The 20,262-nt window shown below is 35.1% G+C and overlaps 1 protein-coding gene across 1 annotated transcript in view; it reads left to right on the top strand.

Moving 5' to 3' along the window:
* Window positions 1-20,262, top strand: part of LOC101741637 (zinc finger protein 177) — a 101,023-nt gene that overhangs the window by 63,994 nt on the left and 16,767 nt on the right. The window contains exons 4-5 of the mRNA XM_021350169.3: window positions 6,142-6,408; window positions 6,685-6,854. Coding sequence (XP_021205844.2) covers window positions 6,142-6,408; window positions 6,685-6,854 — 437 coding nt within the window. The remainder of the gene's footprint in view (window positions 1-6,141; window positions 6,409-6,684; window positions 6,855-20,262) is intronic.

Raw genomic sequence — 20,262 nt, 5'->3', positions numbered from 1 at the left:
TTTGTAAAGGATTAGTGGAACCCAGCTACGCTTCATTGGATTCCCGCAATTTTCTTTTTTTCATTACATAGATGGGTGGACGAGCTCACAGCCCACCTGGTGTTAAGTGGTTACTGGAGCCTATAGACATCCACAGCCCCAATGCGCCACCCACCTTGAGATATCGGTTCTAAGGTCCCATATAGTTACAACAGCTGCCCTACCCTTCAAACCGACACTACCACTGCTTCACGGCAGAAATAGGCAGGGTGGTGGTACCTACCCGTGCGGACTCACAAGAGGACCTACCTCCAGTAATTACGCAAATTATAATTTTGCGGGTTTGATTTTTATTACACGATGTTATTCCTTCACCGTAGAAGTCAATCTGTGAAAAATATTTATATCTCGACTCCACTCGTATGCTTTAGAAATGTATATTTAGAACGATTTCATTAGCACAGAATCAATTTAAATCCACGCGGATAATATTATGTACTGTGTTCTTAAAACGTTTTCATATCAGTCCGAGATGACATTCTCGTATGATAAATGTAGTAAGGCTACATACTTTTGCACTTATAAAATCGAATATTTTCCATTTATTGCGTTGCAGTGTATTGGCATGTGCTGCAAATATGTACGTCTTTAAAAAGGGATCTGATAAATAGCCTTTCTTTTTTTTAACACACAAGATATCTTTCAAATAATTAATTTTAGAAAACAATAAGAAGCTAATTGACATAATGATTTATGTAAATGTCTAACTTTTATATGGCGCTAGATGAATGAATGACCGCTTGTATAATATTGTGATTACCGGAGATTATAGACAATATTTTTCGTGTATCTCAGGAATGTGGACAAGATAGGACTATTATAACAAATTACATTATTATTTTAGCAACGTTTCGGTCTTTTATTAGACGTTGCTAAATTTAGATACACGAAAAATATTTTATAATAATTATGGACGACAATATTGATAATATTATAGACAATATGGTTCCGATCCGGTAGTAGATGCATTAGCGAAGCAGCTGCCCTTAAGCTGGTAGGTCTCCTCTGGAGGCACTTGGGCAGCTGTTAGCTAATCCCGTCACTCCTGGCTGAGCCCGTGCTCATCTTTCATGATGAAACTATCAAGTCCTCAGGGCCACCAGTATTCCGTCCTTCCTAAAAAATATTATTTCGAAAGTTTGTCTGTCTTTTCTCTGTCCATTGCATACTAATTTGGTAAGCGGCACAAAATAATGTGCGATGTTTTAAAAAGAGTAAGTACCCTTAACAAGAATCGAGGCGTTAACAAACACAATCAAAAAGTCAATCCATATTTCGCTTCCCATGGTACAATCGCGCAAACAAGTTTCGAGATACATACATTTCCATCTGCCGCGATATCGGCTCCCGCTATCACGGCGCGGCAGATCAAAGGACTCACTTGTGAAGCGGGTCGAATCTATAGGGTTTATTTTGAATATAAAATTAATTCTCAGGTTTTTTTGTTGAAATATTTTTAAGGAATGTGGTAGACTAGTTAATTAGTAACATACCTATATTAGAGTCGATACAGAAGCAGTATTATTATGCTTTGACGTAATTTATTTTTATTATCAACGGAATGGATTACAGCTTTGTTGGAGCTAAATGTTCGATAATTCCATATACCTTGTTAAATTTTGGCATTTCAACTCCTTCTTGTCCGCTTAACCTATACCCCTAAACTATAAACACAAGTCAGGTGTGAGCTGTTAAAATCATTTGTTTAGCATATATACATTTATAGACTATTAGCTGCTACCTTCAATGTATTGAAGTAACTTTAATATGAGGTAATACTTCCTTGTTTCTTCAGCACATTACGATCAAAACAGGGACTCAAGAATTTTTGAGAGTACATAATATAAAACTATTTCAACCCGTTACTTAGATAATATTGGAACCTAAACAATCTGTATTAATTAGATTAATGAAAAATTTGTTAGAATTGAAAAATATTAAAAATATTTTTATAAAATGTAACGGTAGTTATCATAAATCACTTTATTGTTATAGGTCAATGAGCTTGAACTGCAAGAAGTAGAGAAGTTATCCTTACATAACAGCGAACAAAAACCCAAACGGTTGATAAGTCTAAAAGTAATTTGTTCAATGGGATTTTGCTTTATTTGCCCCGACGAAAAATTACAATTGATATACTTTTAATTGTGATTTTTCTTAACAAATTACCAAATACTATAATGAATACCAAAACGTATCTCACATATCTCTATCTCTATACAAACAGCCTGCTGATCCTATGTTACGAATTGATAGCATCAACATTTGGATAACAGCAAGCGAGGTAGCTTTATAACACCCACAGTACGGGAAAAGCCCCGGTAACCGTACTCGTCGAACTCGACAAAGAGGTCGACGTGCAACCTAACCCATGCATCAGCCCGCTGAGTTTCTCGCCGGATCTTCTCAGCGGGTCGCGATTCCGATCCGGTAGTAGATTCATTCGCGAAACAATTGCTCTTGAGTTGTTAGGTCTCCTTCGGAGGCGCTCGGGCAGTTGTTAGCAAATCCCACCCCTCTTGGCTGAGCCTTTGCTCGCCCACCTTTCCTGGTGAAACTGGAAAGGCCTTCGGGCCACCAGTAAACTTTCATCATAAAAAACAAAAAAAAAAGTACGGGAAAAACAAAAACCAATCAAAAACAATAAGCTCAGACTATGAATATCGCTTTCGTGCAGTAGTCGGAGCCGCCTTGATTGGTTTTTTATCTCCCTTAGGAAACGACCTATTGAAATTGCGAACCGATACTGTCTATTTGAATAGATGAATTGTTGTTTTTTTTTTGTTAACCCTTTCGTCGTCTTTGTTCGTTTTTTGTCGTTTATTCAAATGAAAAGTTTCATTTCTTAATTTCTCATTATTGAAGTGGATTTTTATTAACTGGAACGACTTTATCGACTTGATGGGAGAGAGTATATTGAAAGTAATTAATCTGTATTTCATAACAAAGCCAACAAGGGTTGGTCAGAGCATGTTTTTTTTTTGGATATGCCACTAATTTAAATATTCTTCTTCTCGTTCGTTTCACTCTTGATAGAGTGCTCATTATCATCATGTAGTGTTGGAGAGGGCAGGCAGACATGACGCGTCTCACGATGTCCCGCCATCTCTATATAAATCCATCCTGGCTGAGTCTTTGCTCGCCCACTTGTCCTAGTGTAACTAGAAAAGTCTTCGCACCACCAGTAATCCTTCCTTCCTATAAAGCTATATAGATATATTTAAATATATTTATTGTTTCATACGGGTACGACCCGTGATGAGTGATGAATCCATAATGAGTTCCAGGTGGAACTGGAAAAGAACATCTGTCACTACAACACAATTTTGACCTGGACTTCATACACCCAGAACGCCTATGATAGATACTGACTCAGACCCAGAACATCTACAAAGCCCCGTGGTACTACAGTCTCTACACCAATGAGCAATCTGTAATAACTATGCCAATTTTACCCCCTTTTATTGAAATGATTTATATACGACTAAGCATACATCAATAACTTTGAAGTTGAGTTGAACAAGTAGATAATAAAATAATTCAGTATGAAAAATATTGATATAATTTAATGCTTTAGTATAAATGAAAGCTGAACTCATAAGATAATGCCGACGGCACCGCTCAAATTAGATACAAATATAAATACATTTTTTCTTGTTACTCAGCGGCTTAAACGAGAAAAAGTAGGAGAATAGAAGTGGCAGACTGTGCCTCATGTCATGCTCAATGTTCTTTTTTCTTCTACCTATTTGCTGGTAGCCTAAGAGGCTATTCCAGCCGGCCGAACGGGTTGATGAGCTCACGGGCTCAACCTCAGATAATTTGCTAGCACCAGCCCTAGCAAGAGCAGTACTTCACAGAATCTACAATCGGATCGGAATCACGACCTACTGAGATGATCCGGCGAGAAACTCAGTGGGCTGTTTCTATGGCTTAGTTCGCCGAGGTTAGTTAGACGAGGACGATGACAGGTGCTTGATGGTTCTAGAAGCGTCTAGAGTGAATCCGTGGAACCCGACAAGACATTTTTCTGGCGACAGCGGCCTTGCGTTGCCCCGTCGCGGTCGGATAAGTTAACGAATATGTTTAAAAAGCAAACTGCGTTGTTTTTAGCAGACTGCTTTTTTATCGCTTAGATCGATTAGGACGAGCTCACAGCCCACCTGGTGCTAAGTGTATTACTGGAGCCTATAGACATCTACAACGTAAATGCGCCACCAACGTTGAGATATAAGTTCTAAGGTCTCAGTATAGTTACAACGGCTGCCCCACCCTTCAAACCGAAACGCATTATTGCTTCACGGCAGAAATAGGCAGGGCGATGGTACCTACCCGTGCGGACTCACAAGAGGTCCTACCACCACCTTTTGCATCATATATAATAAACGAATGTCAGCTATAATAATTATTAAATATAGAACGCTGATACGATTTCGAACAGGAATGAAATCTAAAGGCTGCCGCTAGACAGATCATATCACCCACCATACCATATCTAGGCATTCCGACATCTCGGAGCATCAGTCGAACGAATATAAATACAACTATCCGCGGATCTCGTACTCAGCGTGTAACCGTTAATTAATCCTTACCATCTAGTGACACGGCACTTAGCGCTCAGGATTTATTACGGGCATCAACATATTGTGTAGTTTCATTTTATCGATAACTTTAAAGGATATTTTCATAATTGTTTTTTCATTTTTGCCAGAGATATGATTGGTTTGTTTTCTGTACATTTAAGTCTGTAAATAACTAAGAGAACAGAATGTACTAATTACAGATGATTATGAAAAATGGGAATTAGAAAATTGTCAAAAATCCACAGGATTAGTCGTTGAACACATTTCCCATTGGCACATTCGAAAGTATTTCACACATTCCGTATATTAGACGAAGACAAGTGTAGGGTTCGATGGAGTTGGAAATACGAAATTTAGAACGCCAATTAAACCGGCGCTCAAAGAGCCAAGACGGGTCGTAATAAATATAAATTGTCTAAGCATCCATAGCAAAATTTACGGTTGTCAATAAAATGGGTTCATTATAAAATTTTCGCTTGATTGGAACATGATAAAAATTTGATCTGGAATTAAAAATTTCTTAAACTTTATTAATGACCGTTAAATTTGCCCCGAGTTATGTTTTATGTTCAGCGGAATTCAATATTAAATAAAGAGAAAAATTTAAATTGTAAAAATTATGATGTTTTCTAAAGAGAATTGACGTTTTACATATTAATGCGGCTTAATAACGTGGCTATTGAAATTCGTCTTAAAAATATCAATATATTGATGTGATACATCAAACAGTATTAAATTTATAAATGTGTATAAATATATTTTACTAATGGGCTTATGAAATTAAATTAACTTTTATTAGTCAACGAGATAGACAAGCTTGATAATAAGGGTAAAGATACAACAGAAGAGGTGTTGATTGATTGTTTGAAAGCTTTTAAGGTGATTCCGTTAGATATTATGTGATCCATTTAGACTCCAATTTATCATGCATTCATGTAGTTATTTTTTGTTATTAATGCAATAGGAAATATGGACTTCAGCTTTCTGCCGCTTGACTCTACTGCAATCATAATATTGCTAAATAATTTGGCCCCCTAAATATCAGACTAATTCCTGTCTTGAGTAGCGGTAGTTGACATGTTTATTAAATATATCTGACATAAAGAAATACATGGCGGACAGGGTTGATATAAAATTACACTATTGCAATTACGTGTATAATGACTTAAGGTTACTGCACTCACGCCTATGAACTACTTAATATTAGGTGGACCATAAACTTCATTTTAGTTAATTGATAGCTATGGTCGGCACTGTCAAATATTTAACCATGTGGTAAACCTAAACTTAAGGTCATCTATACAACGATCTTGCTTTTAGAGTGTGTTGGCCGCAATTTTAATGCCTTCATTGTAATAGCAGTGCAGTTCGTATAATGCATGCTTTATGGATGAAAGCTCAGTTTTAGACTAGAAACTTTGGCTGGTAGCGATCTTGAAATAATTTTGTTATTACTTGCATCACTAGGGCACTTTAAATAATTTGATGAATATCACTAATTTAGACATTCTTTTCGCAGATTCTCCTTTAGATCTATCCACATCACTCCTTTCGAGAGTCCTTTTGCCAATATCTCCTCCGTCTGGACCAGAGGATGAACATAAATCGATATCGGGAGATTCCATGGCGTCGCTATCTGTTGGGTCATCGAATGAGCTGTTGGACATGACACCGAAAATCCAAAGAAGACCGACTAAGTCTGAGAGAGCGCTACTGCCTTGTGAAGTCTGCGGAAAGGCTTTTGATAGACCTTCTTTATTGAAACGACACATGAGGACACATACAGGTAAAAATTACATATAGGTATAAACGGATAATTATTGTATATTTTCTCACACACCTTTTAATTTTAAACATTTTTATACTTGTCCAATTTCTTAATACTTTGAAACTTAGTTTATGTATTCATTTAACATTTAATGTTCTTGAAATTCGTCACTATGTTCTTGTTGTTTTTAACAAACAATCTCACAAACAATAAAATCATGACCAGTACGAACAAAGGATTTTTTTATGTTTAATTTCGCGATTAGACTAAAATGTATTCCATTTGATTTTGTAGGAGAGAAGCCTCACGTGTGCATGGTGTGCAACAAAGGTTTCAGCACATCGAGCAGTCTGAACACACACAGAAGGATACACTCTGGCGAAAAGCCACATCAGTGTCAGCATTGCGGAAAACGATTCACGGCCAGCTCCAATCTATATTACCATCGAATGACCCACATAAAGGTAAGTTTTATACTTTTTAATACGCTTTTATTAGCTTCAGACGTATGTATGTTATTATGTAACGGAATCTTTGAACATGATTTTGACCCCCTTAAAGACGTCGGATTAACTCGAAATTTGGTATACTTATTAAAAACCGATGACAACTCAATAGGAAAAAATGAAATAAACAATTGAAAAAAATGAAATTCAACTAAAAAATTAAAAATAAATAATAGTTTAAAATAACTAACAAAATACGCTTTTATAGAAAATCCAACTAAAAAATAGAAAATAAATTTTAATAAATTTGAATTAAAAATAGTGTAAGAAAAAAATATTTTATTGTAAAAAAAGCGTGGGGTGCATGGTATCAGTAGTTATAAATATTTTATAAACAGATATGAGTAGAAGGGTTATTTTGATAATATCAAATGAAAAATGCATTTTCTATAAAAGCATATTTTGTTAGTTTTTTTAAGCTATTATTTATTATCGTCTACGTATGGTGCAGATTTAAACGTGACATCATTTTTGAAGTCTGAAAATGACGTAGTTAAGGAAATTGAAGTTGGATGTTTTGGCTTAAAAGCACTGTGCATTCACACACTCAATACCGTTGTATTTCCGCAGTTAATTACTGAGTAACTATAGGCTCATTTGCAAAATAAAGTAGAACAAAACAGTTTTAGTTGTGAAACTGTTGTATATCATAAATACGAGTTTTACTGGTGGTAGGACCTCATATGAGTCCGCGCGGGTAGGTACCACCACCCTGCCTATTTCTGCCGTGAAGCAGTAGGTAATGCGTTTCGGTTTGAAGGGTGGGGCAGCCGTTGTAACTATACTTGAGATCTTTTTTATCTCAAGGTGGGTGGCGCATTAACGTTGCAGATGTCTATGGGCTGGTAATCACTTAACACCAGGTGGTGAGCTCGTCCACCCATCAAAGCCATCAAAAAAAAAAGTATATAAAACTTTATAAGCACATGTAATTTTTCGTTAATTTTCGTTGCGCCTGGAAATAGAAACCTTATTATCTTGATATTAATTCACTCTTAAATATCTAATGCTTATTTAAATATATATATAATAAATATATATATATATATATTTAAATATATTTGGGTTCGTGATTTAGGTACACAATCGTCTTTACGAGATGAATGCATTGCATTAGTGAATATTGAATCATCAAGTAACTTACATTTTAATTTTCCTCATTTTAAAATAAGACAAAAGAAACATCCATTTTATCTTTAATTTTTCAAGTAATATGTAGTTAGAGGTGCAAAGCAAAAAGCTTTGGTTTTCACTGTGCTGTAGTAAATTTTGCAGTCTTGATCTTTGTTGGTTTGGTCATGAGGTATATTTTTCATTGAGCTGATAACATACCGTGGGCTCTGTACCGTAGCCGTGAGAACGGACCGTATGTTGCTGTACTGGTATCATAAAATGAATAAAAAATATATTATAAGTAATTCAATTAACTTATTTTTATGTTTTCAAATGATTAATAAACCAGGCTGAAATAACACGTGAGCACTGTTCATTTTGATTTTTGATAATCTTTTATTACATCATAATTTAAAATTAAATTTAAAGTAAGAAAATTCATATTATTCTGAAGTTGTTAAGAAAACGTGACTGATATTAGCAGGTATTCTATTGTTTGTAAAATAAATTAAATGCTTCGGTATTCCACTTAACATATCATGATCGTCATCATCATCAACGTATGACACGATTGAGGCCTGTTATGTCTAGAGGTGGGTGGCTGCATACATATTGCGATATCTATGGACTCCGGTAACCACTTGACAACTATGATAGATCCAAAAACAGCTAAGTCATGACATGTCTTCCTCAAACCAGGCCGTGTGCCTTTAGCATCGCCATTGCCCAAGAGCGGCATCGACTAATTTCCATCAAGTTGACAGCAAGCCCGTTTGGATAATGAGGTATTAAAAAATGTCTGATACTTCGATACCATGTTTCTCGTAGGTGATTCTCCACTCATCAACATGTAAGTCGTCAACATTAGACGAGGTAAAATTCGATTGACCACTGCTTGCGTAACCTAAAATATTGAGTATTAACATCTCTCATATCACAAACAAGTTGTTTTAACCCCTGTCACCGTCCTCGTTGAACCCGTCGCTTGCGACGAAGGGCTCGAGGAGCGAATTAAACCATAGACAAAGTCCACAGAGTTTCTCGCCGGATTTTCTCAGTGGGTCGCGTTTCCGACCCGGTGGCAGATTCTGCGAAGCATTGCTCTTGCTAGGGCCAGTGTTAGCAAGACTCCGGTTTGAGCCCCGTAAACTCATCTACGTGTTAGGACGAAGCTGAAATGGCCTCTCAAGGCTATCAGCATAGGTAGGAAAAAAAAAAGTTTTAATAACGATTCTGTTTACTCAATCACGGAAACTTAATGTGCCATTAAATGGGAACATAAAAACAAAGTATCCTTGGTGTATTAACAATGGCCGTCATTACAGTTTTTATAACGATTCACATATAAGAATTCATCCTTTTCTGTGCGTTTTTTCTTCTCTATTCTTCAGATCGCGTTGTATATTCAATGCACAAATGGTCTATTAATTAGTTAGTTGGAAGTGTATCCTTGTTTTCTCAGAACGCGTAATAAAGCTAATAAGATATTTTTTTCGGATATGCATTAATTCTTATTTACAAATCCAAATCTTCTACTAGAAATATTTTGGTAATAATTTTGAATGTTAACGTAATTTACGAAATTAATATTACCAATCTCGGCTACTTCAAAACCAAAGTAGTTTTTAAATTAACGACTTAGCTCGCGTTCTTTTCAGTATTTCCAAAAGTTCCCATACAGTTTTTTATGGATATTTCAAAATATGTAACTTTTATGAATAAAATAAAGCGCTGGCTAGATAACAGCGAAAGTGTAAAAAAAAAACGCATTTAATCCTCGTTCAATCTGACAAGCAATTAAAGTTATAAACGTTGTTAATTCATGGTTTAGTTCGGTAATGCTTTGAGCGCATTACAAGGTGATGTTACCGTGCTCAGTTCCCATAACGCCCCACCTTAAGTTTTTACTTATTTAACTATGACCTCATGTGTCCGCGACTTAAGAAAATCACACAATATACCATGCTGGCTGGTCACAGGGTTGCCGCGAGGGAGTTATGTAAAAATTCAAATCGGTGTTTTTTGTTGTTTACGACAACTCGGCTGTGAAATATCAAAACCCAGTATCTGCATAAAACTAAATTTTACAGGAGAGCCGAAAAACAATTTCATATCTTTGACAGCGTGCCGTTTCAATAATATTAGTCGTACCTTCTTGAGAGTGATTGCAAAATTTGAGGTGCATAACAGGCTTTATAAAAAAGTAGATTTCATGCGTCTATCACAAAAGATGTGCGTAGAGGAGCAGTTACTAATAAAAAGATTGTTTTCTTAGATCAAACTTTTTGAGTGTGACAATTTCAAAACCTAGTAAGATCACTTGCTTTGTTTTCATCTAATTCTAAAATATAATGAGTGGGGATAAACGCAAATTAATAGACTTAGTAAGATCACTTGCTTTGTTTTCATTTAGGTCTGAATTTACTGAGTAGGAACTAAATGCAATTTTTTAAACATAGTAAGAAAAAACAGAATAAAACAACATAAATATGGGCAGAAATAAGCAGTTTTAATGAAAAAGAAAAAAAAAACACATAATCGGAAACCAAACACTATTTGTTCACAGTAAAAAATCAAAAAATAATCACTCAAAATATTTGAAAACAGTCAAATAAAAATAAATTATTCGGTTATTAATATTTGTCCACTAGAAACTAAATTAACTGGATTATTATTAATCGGTACACTTTGCCAAGACTTCTTCTCCAAAACTTCTTTAAGCTAAATAAAGTTGTTACTATGCCTTCCTTTTTACTTTCGTTAATGCCTCTTGGAATATTTTTTAAGGTTGGCATGATCAAGAGATTGTGTTTTTAATAAGAGAATTCAACTCGGAATACGGAGATTAAAAATCATTCAAAACATATTACGGCACCCATTTACAAATATTATTTCAACCAAAGAACTAAGCAAAAAATTATTAATGGGAACAAGGTCATCATTGCGTCGCGGTATGCGTTTCTTTTTTACCCACTCATACGATTTTTCGAATTCGATAACTTCAATATGCGATTTGCAACCCAAAATTACATTCTTATAGTCTTCAAAATCGTACACAGCATCTTTTGTTTTTAATCTGCCTCTCCATATTGCCATGAACTCCATCAGCGACATGCTTGTGTGATCTTTAGTTAGGTAGGTATTACAAAGTCCAACTTTTTAAATTGAAAAACCCAGAGATTATTATAGTAACAAGTGATGTAAAGAGGATCCAATTTTTATTTTGAGCTCTGCAATTATCACACCACAATATCAAATGATTAAAATCTCTTTCTTTTTCGATCATTGCTGCAATTGCATTAACAATGTCATGAGAATCTCGTCCAGAACAGGCTTCATGCCATAGAATACAAATATTATTAACATTCGTTTTCTTTCTGATTGGTGCAAATGTCAAGTTGAAAGTTATCATTCTACTCAAGAAAAACGATTCTTTGACTTTAGGCATGTCGGGTAACAACATAACTTTTTGTAAATCCATCGAATAGTATCTCACAGAGGAAGTATTTTCTAGGGAGGCATCTTCTTGATACTTTTGTATTGCTTTACTTGCTCTAGCTTTGTGATCCCCGTATGCAGTTTTAACATCCTCTGGAATATTTGCACCTTCATTTACTTTATGTGTCGTAGTAGGTTGCAATTTTGGAAAACAAAAAACCTTGACAATAATAAAACACACTGAAGCGTACTTACATTTCACCATGTTGTTCTTTTAAAGCATTCAAGATCAATTTCGACCTATAAAACTGATTTTTACTCATTTTATAGACAAAAACACGAACAACGTGCAACGATTTTCTCACTTACTAAAGTTTCGCGGGAGTTTTGACGTTTATTTCAACCATTTCATTGCCTTAGTATCTGCATGAACCATTTTAAATCCAAGTAACTACAAGCACTTATTAGGTTTTTAAAATGGTTGATGTTATATACTATGTTCTAATCTTGTAATTTTTGCATTTTGAAAACCTTTACTGTAGATACTAGGTTTCCGACTTTGTGTAACTTCGTTTTTTACAAATTTTTGGGGGTTTTTGCTATCCTAATATGTGGAGAATGGTCTACAAGGTCGAAAAATGCAAAAACACACTTTTTTTTAAATTTGTCAGATACTAGGTTTTGAAATTGGACAGCCGAACTCATCAGCTGCTACGAAGTTATAATCTGTAGTAAATTTTCACCCTGAAATTATAAAACAGTTTATATGGTCAACAATAATATCGTTTTATTGAGTCTATCGAAGGATAGTAACTCTCTGTTTGGACTGTGGCGGGTAGCCATCACAGAACACAAGATATTTGACAGATGCCTGAATCTCGCTTACGACATTTTCAAGACAAGCTTGCATTTAAACAAAAGTTCCGAAAAACAAACATTCAACAACAATATCACCCGCTCGGTGAAAGATCTTTCCCTCCGTTATCCTCCTACATGGACAGGTTCTTCAGTATGTTCAGTTTTTTTTCTGAAATGAAGAAGTTTGGCTAAGTTGTAAGTCATCAACCTGCCTATTTCTGCCATGAAGCATTTGCGGTCCAGTTTTGAAGTGCAGGCCGATAGCAGTTGTAATTGAGACGACAGTCGTATGTTTCAGGGTGAGAAACCGATTTCACGTGTCGGTGTCTATGAGCTTCGATGGCCGTTAAAATTCTCGTAGGTAATAAAAAAATCTCGGAGCGTTTCCACTAATGTTGCAGCGATTAACTTAGATTTTTTCGCTTCCATATTACTTTATGTTTACGTTTAAACTTTTTTTATCGCTTAGACGGACGAGCTCACAGCCCGCCTCGCTTTAAGTGGTCACAGGATCCCAAAGAGATGTACCACGTTAATGTAACCACTTTGAGACATGAGTTCTAAGTTTAGATTTTACAGTACAAGGGCTACCCCACCCTACAAACCGAAACGCATTACTGCTTCACGGAAAAAATAGGTAATAGTAATTCCGCTGAAGGATCACAATACGTCTTCTAACCAGTAAAAAAACTACTACTAAAAACAAAAAAAACACAACTTAAACGCGTAGTATTAACGATTACTTGCCTTCGACATCCCTGTTTTCTTCGAGTGCACCTGCGGTCACAGGTAGTTGTGCCAAGACGTTGCCCGTACTATAAATTATGGCGGGTCACTGTGGGAACTCCGTCTGACCAGGCGACTGTGACGACCCGATATGTGTATTGTTGTGTCGATTTTAATGTATTACGTCTTAGTAATGTACCGTGCGTACTCTAACTAAACAGAATACAGCAGAGCGTTTTTTTTTACTGGGAACAAACTTTTGTCATTATTGAGTAATATAAATTAGGTATATGTATATTACAAAAATGTCATGATATTTGTTGCATATTTGTGAAAATAACAATATTGAAAACAGATGTATTAGATACCACAAGCGACGATTTGTAGTAAGTGATCCAAATATATAGGCTATAAAATGCACCATTTTTCAAATAGAACTAATTTTACTATGTGGAAATGGATTTAATGGACTTCAAAAGCATCATAACTACTTGTGAATGCACCCTTGGAAATGAACGCAAGGCAAGTGCTACTGCCTACACGTTTGGCAAGTTTATCGAAAACCAATGCAAATGGCCAATATAGACGAATTTCGAAGAGATGCCCACACGTTGGGCTCCGTCAATTGAGTTACTGGTGGTAGGACCTGTTGTGAGTCCGCACGGGTAGGTACCACCGCCCTGCTCATTTCTGCCGTGAAGCAGTAATGCGTTTCGGTTTGAAGGGCGGGGCAGCCGTTGTATCTGTATCTCAAGGTGGCACATTTACGTTATAGATGTCTATGGGCTCCAGTAACCACTTAACACCAGATAGGCTGTGAGTTCGTCCATCCATCTAAACAATAAAAAAAGTGCCTATCCGTTGCTTACCAACAGTACAAATTATAAAACGACATTAAAATATGATATGACAATACAGGTCATAACAGATCATATGCTAGCTGAAGAATATGGAGCTTGTTCGAAATTGAAATAAACCACCATGAAATCCGAGCTGTGAAACTTACGTCTGTGTATTCAAGCAAAATATTCTCGAAATTTCCAGTACAATATCAAGTAAATCTAACATCTCATATAGCATGGGTTCACGCACACCGTGTGAAGACACGGTCTGCTGGTCCTAACGTCTTCAGTGTCGTCTTTGCACGATACGGTTCCTTGAGCAGTTGTGGGAAACAAATTCGGATGCTTATAGTACAATATTAATTACCACAATATCACACGACCGAACGCAAAAACTGAGTTGCTTACGACTGAAATTTTTGTATAAAAATTTTTGAAAACATGTTTTTGAGCTGTAGATGTTCCTTTGTTTGTTGTCAAATTTAACTAAATTTTAATCTTGTTTGGGCTTCCTTGGACTTTATATTTTAATTAGGAAATAGCTGACTCGGTAGCTCAGCAGTTAATGCCCTTAATTGCTAGGGCTCCGTGAGTTCGCGTCCTATTTCGCGCAAGCGTTCCTGTAACAGCAGGTTTCTTTGATTTTTGTCTCGATATTTAATATCTATGTTTGCATAAATATAAACTAATAAAACTATTTTAAATGGTACTTTACACAGTACATTTAAATTTATACATAATTTATACATTTTATAATTTATACATTATTTATACATTGCTGTTAGCGTGGACCTTTATGTTACTTATGACGACGCTTGCAGCTGAAAGTAAGTATTGTACTTTTTGACGAAGCATGTTGCTGATAACTCTGTTTCTATAATCTGACGAAGCGTGTTGCGGATAATAACATGTACTTTTAGGTTATTTAGGAATATTACGTTCTTTTTTTACTTCGATTATATTTAATACGTAATTAATTTATATCTACAGTAGATGGAATTCTATGATGCGCGAAGTGATATGTTATATTAGAAATTTTGAGGATTTTGGATAGATTAAACACATACGTAACGAATAGGGTAATTTGGCATTATATTTCTGTTGTCTAGAATAATAACACTTTTTTAAATTCTACTCATATTTTTCTGGACACACTACATCTTGAGTATTTTAACTTAGACATGTAGGTATATAGATTCGTCACTTAGAGCTTAAAAACTAAATTACGTTAATTTTTAAGATACATTGTGCGTTAAGGAGTCAAATATTTGTATTTTCATCATGTCATATGGTGATTGAATGTGAAAAGTGTTTTTTCTTAACCTTTTGAGGTCCAATGTCCACACGTATTGGACTTAAAGTCTCTTACATCACATTAATCTTAGGACCGCAAAGGTTTCAAATTTACCATCAAGTATGACCAAAGCCTGACTGCGTATATTAATTTATCTGATTAGCTCTTTTTTTTTTAATGCTAACATTTCGTGGGTTCAATTAATTTAAGATTCGTGTCCCTGATTCAATAATCGATTAAAAAAATCCCGGTTTCTCATGAAAGCTTGTTGAAAAACGCTAAAGTTCCGTAGTACATAGGTGAAGGAGAGAGGGAAGCGTTTTCTCACAACGATCTGTTTTAGTCGTGTGTAGAGTTGACACTTCGACTCGTTAGAGCTTCGTTATTTGTATATTGTCAGTCTGTCTTTTCGCCCCTGTTCAGTCACTGTTCTGTCCTCTACAATTGGCTGCAATGTAATTGATTCAAGTCACAAGAGACGCGTTTTTGTTAATATCAACAACTTTGAAAGTTAAGGTTGTTTTTGTAACGAAGTTCCTTATGGGACGATACGGGGGTGTACCCTAACCGGGAAAAAACGTCCGTAACATATGATTTTTATTAGTAATGCACACAGTGTACGACTTAACTTTGTAATAACGTACAAAAAATATTTTTTTATTTATTATATATTTTTTATAAATCATTGTGAATGAAATAAAGTTGATAACTTTGTAAAGCAGTCTTTTTTTATCAATAAAAAAATCATAATAAAAAATGTATACCCGAATAATTATTTTCTTTATACCTCGAATAAAGCTTCTAGTTTTAGTTGTTGTATGTCTGTAATAGCTAAAGAAAATTAATATTTTTATAATAGAGAACTTCGTTCCTATCCGGTGTCCCACGACACGACACATCTTTTTATACTACATAACGTATTATATATCATTTAACATGCATCATTGAATCGTTCCCGTTAACATAGATCAGTGGCAATGTCGTTGATTTTTGTAATGATAAAATTGGGATAATCATTATTTATAAGTTTTTTCGCGTAATGCGAAAAACAGCTGACTCTTGAGTTTATTGGTTATTAATGACCCAACAAACCTCCACTCACATTTTCTGATTTAAATGTTCACGCACACTGGTATACACATGATGATTTGTGTCTATAGGTATTTTATAAGTATAATTATGTACAAGACTTATGTATGTAATATTTAGTTTGTTAATATGATAATCTTTTTTGTTGTTGTGTACTATTAGTTTTAAACCTAATACTTTATATTTTAGTTTTATTATTTCCATTTTGTCGTACAATTTTCTATCAACTGTCAATTCTGTTGTGGTTTGCTGAAAGAAACCTCATCTTTACATCCAGCTTCCTTCTTCTCCATCGTTCCCTCACTGCTGAGGATTGTGACCACACATGAAACTTCCTAACAAATTGTTATTTTATATTTGCGGGTAATCGTAGGCTAACGCTCATAATAAATTATAATGTTATGATAATAATTTTCATCACAAAATCTGTTAATTTGCGTTGTAATTAAATTTTAATTAATTATAAATTTTAAAAGTTTAACGTTAGCGGACTCGTTCTGAAGTTGCGAAAAAAATAATAATTATATTCTTATTCACATCCACATTTATATCACAATTAAATTACTTCTGAAATTTCAAGAACTATTTAATTAAAGTGATATTTTTACGGACAAAGTTTGTCTATTATTTGCCGTTATTAACTTTGATATTCAAATCAGGAATTAGGGGAGCTAAGCTGCTGAATATGTAGCTGTGATGAAGACCAGTATTGCTATTTTTCCTATTAAATAACTGGATAATATCAAATCCATTAGCTCAGGGCTTCCCAAACTTATTTTGTCTACTGCCCACTTTGAGAATAAATTATTTTTTAGCGCCCCTATTTTTTCACCTACCTAAAAACCACTATAGCGAGAGCTCAGTCAGTGTCTAAGAGTCCTAGATTAATTTACAAATAGCCTCCCAAGCCTCTACACAACCCCCTTTTTTCTAGTTCCCTTACCGCCCCCCCTTTAGGCCTGCAGTGCCCACAAGGGGGCGTTATCGCCCACTTTGAGAAAGGCTGCATTAGCTTAAATAAACCTAAGACGTGACGAAATTAAAAACAATAACATATTTCTAGTCTTGAATCATTCTTTATGAAATGCTGGATTTTGGTCATATTTTGTATGATAAATCACACTGAAATAGAGGTATAGAAAAATAATTAGCTAGTCGGTGACTTGTACCACTCACATACGTAACAAGCAGACGAGAAGATTGGTGATTCATTGTTTCAAATCAGAATGCGATTTGCGTTTGTCACTCACCCACTGTTTACTCATTGTCTGGCCACTGTCGTTCGGACACAGTTGGTCAGTAAACAAAGCCTGCGTCTTTGATTCGGATTTTATTTTACCATTATGGATTTAAAAAAAATTCCATTTAACGCAATTACAATATTATATTTGCGGTTTTTTTTTCAATATCTTCGAGAAGCAAACACTTTGTACCCCTTTTTACGAAAATTGCACGGACGGAGGAGTATGAAATTTTCCAGACTTATAAAGAATATAGAGAAGGAGTGCAGGATGCATTTATTTTTTAAATTAGGCATAAAAAATACATTGTATCACAAAAAACACATTACACACACTAACATGTATTTAACACACACACACGCATATATACTCTTTTGTTTATTGTCAACCCTTTTTTATTGTTTAAAGTCTGTGGTCAAATTGAGAATAGATTAGTATGGTTAATCTTTAACATTATCTCTATAGTGTAGTCGTGTAGCCTTGGCGAAATCTGTGATTATAGTTATTAGTATAATAAATAGTCTTTGACAATAAAACCACAATAAAGTTCAATCTTATAATTTCAATTAATTATAGTCGAATTTCGACTACCAAGGGGCCGACTAGTTCATTTTAAATGCGCAATCACATCTAACTGAGATATGAGGTGACGATGAGCCCAATGAAGCATTCTGGGCTTAAGGTTAATTAATACCTCATCAGCATAAGCTAAACATCTGTTATTGTAAGGGCTGTGAGTTCCACGCGACGGTTAATAAAACTTCGATAACTGCTTATTTTTGTTATTTCTTCGGTTTTTGCGACTTTTAGACATGTTTTCCGTCCGCGCGGCAGATTCCGATGGACTGACCAAACAAAGGCAGCTCTAAACGGTCCCGTCAACTAGTGTACAAGAAGGGCCGCGATACGTGAGGATTGGCGACATCTTGTAAAACGCACCACCACCGGAACTGATAACGATCTCTCTGCCAAGAGTACAAAGGATTAAGTCAAAGACATATTTAAAAATACTTGTACGGCTTAATCTCGCGTTTTTTATCGTCATAAACACGTCAGTAAATTAATGTAATGAAAATGTAAACGGAAATGTTTTTTTTTTAAATAGTTTTCGTGATTTCTACTTTTTGTCGAGGATAGTCCATTTAACTGGTTTGTTGGGCGCTTTTAAGCTTCGCACAGATTCGCGTACCATTTTCCTTTATTGGTGTTTCGGCTTGAAGAGTCAGATCGCCGTTAAACTTTAATATAACCCAAAAAAATCCAATCCGAAAACATTTCTGGAGCCCACGAAAAAACTCAGACGACAAAAAATTACAAAAATATTACAGATCACAGCTTTGTAATATTAATAAACAATTACACATTACGAGTTTGGTTTTACTATGAACGCTGTATTGCAATTAAAGGGCATAAGGGCTTGGCCGGGTGCGTGTGCACCTGTTTTATTAGTAGGGGCTCACGAAATCCGTTACAAAATTTTTTAATTGCATGTGGGAGTGTGAAATCACCTTACCTTCTTGTAAATTTGCAGTTTTTTTCTTTCTTAATGACATGTGAAAAAATGTTCCTTTCCCCAAAAAAAAAAGTTTGTGTGTTTGTTATCGTCAATATTTTTTTCCATAATATTTTGTGTGGTGTGTGTATAACTAAAAACGTTATTGAATTTATAATCAGAAAGACGGATATTTGTCGATGGAAATTCTAATTCTAAATATATAATTTCATGTGTAAATAATTAAAGGCAATTCTAACGCCGTATTTTTTAATTTTTGCTTTTTTTTAAGCTTTGCTTTAAGCTGATAGTCTAGAGAGACCATATCAGCGTAACCTTGACTAATAGGTGAGCTCACGAGACTCAAACCTGACGATGTTGCTAACATGCACCCTAGCGAGAGCCGTGCTTCGCAGAATCTACCACCGGATCGGAAACGCGATCCGGTGCGAAACTCAGTGGGCTGTGTCTGTGATTCTTATTAATGCATAAGAAGCACAAATTACGGAAGTTGGCATAATGCAACCTTATAAATATAAACTTTTAAGTTTCGAAGGCGTTTGTATGACATCTATCCTACTTTGAAATTTAGACGCGGAATTGCTCGGTATCAGACAAAAGCATGATAGTCATTCAAGCGAATTATTACACCAATTTAAAGTAAATGCTGATTTGTTATAGCACATAAAAACGTCTTTATTAAGTCAGATGGGTACAGAACCATAAAACAATCTTCATATCAAAATCTAATTCGAAATAAAATAATTGTATTCATTTTCAGTGTATAATGAAACACGATTATTAAGAAAGCTAATTCTAACCACTACCCATACGACACATTAAGGCAAAGTGAGCTTTCTGTTACTAAGCGCCTGGATTGCCTAACTTCGCCTTCTTTTGTTTGATAATGTATGTTTTAGTCTTTCAGGTCTGTTAGAAATAGATTCATTATCAGTATCTTCGGATTCGTCTTTCCCACAGTCTATTAGATATTCCGGCGCCTTAATAAGAAGAACATAGAGAGAAATCGACATGGTTACTTCAGTGCGCCGCGTAGGGCACCGGAAAAATTACACTAAACCCTCTTCATTTATTGATCGTCTAGAATTACATTAAAATAATACATGGTAGAAAAAAAAGACGTATTCTCAAAACAGAATAAGCACGTAACCTTTTTTTACTATATAATTCACGCTAACTATAAAATCAATTACTAATCTCACGCATCGACTTACCGAATAACCTCTAAACACATTTATAAAAGGTTTTCGCA

The sequence above is a fragment of the Bombyx mori genome, chromosome 12 (assembly GCF_030269925.1).
Source record: "Bombyx mori chromosome 12, ASM3026992v2".
Lineage (NCBI taxonomy): Eukaryota > Metazoa > Arthropoda > Insecta > Lepidoptera > Bombycidae > Bombyx > Bombyx mori.
The sequence above is the reverse complement of the archived record's forward strand: the minus strand, read 5'-3'. Positions and strand labels throughout refer to the sequence as shown.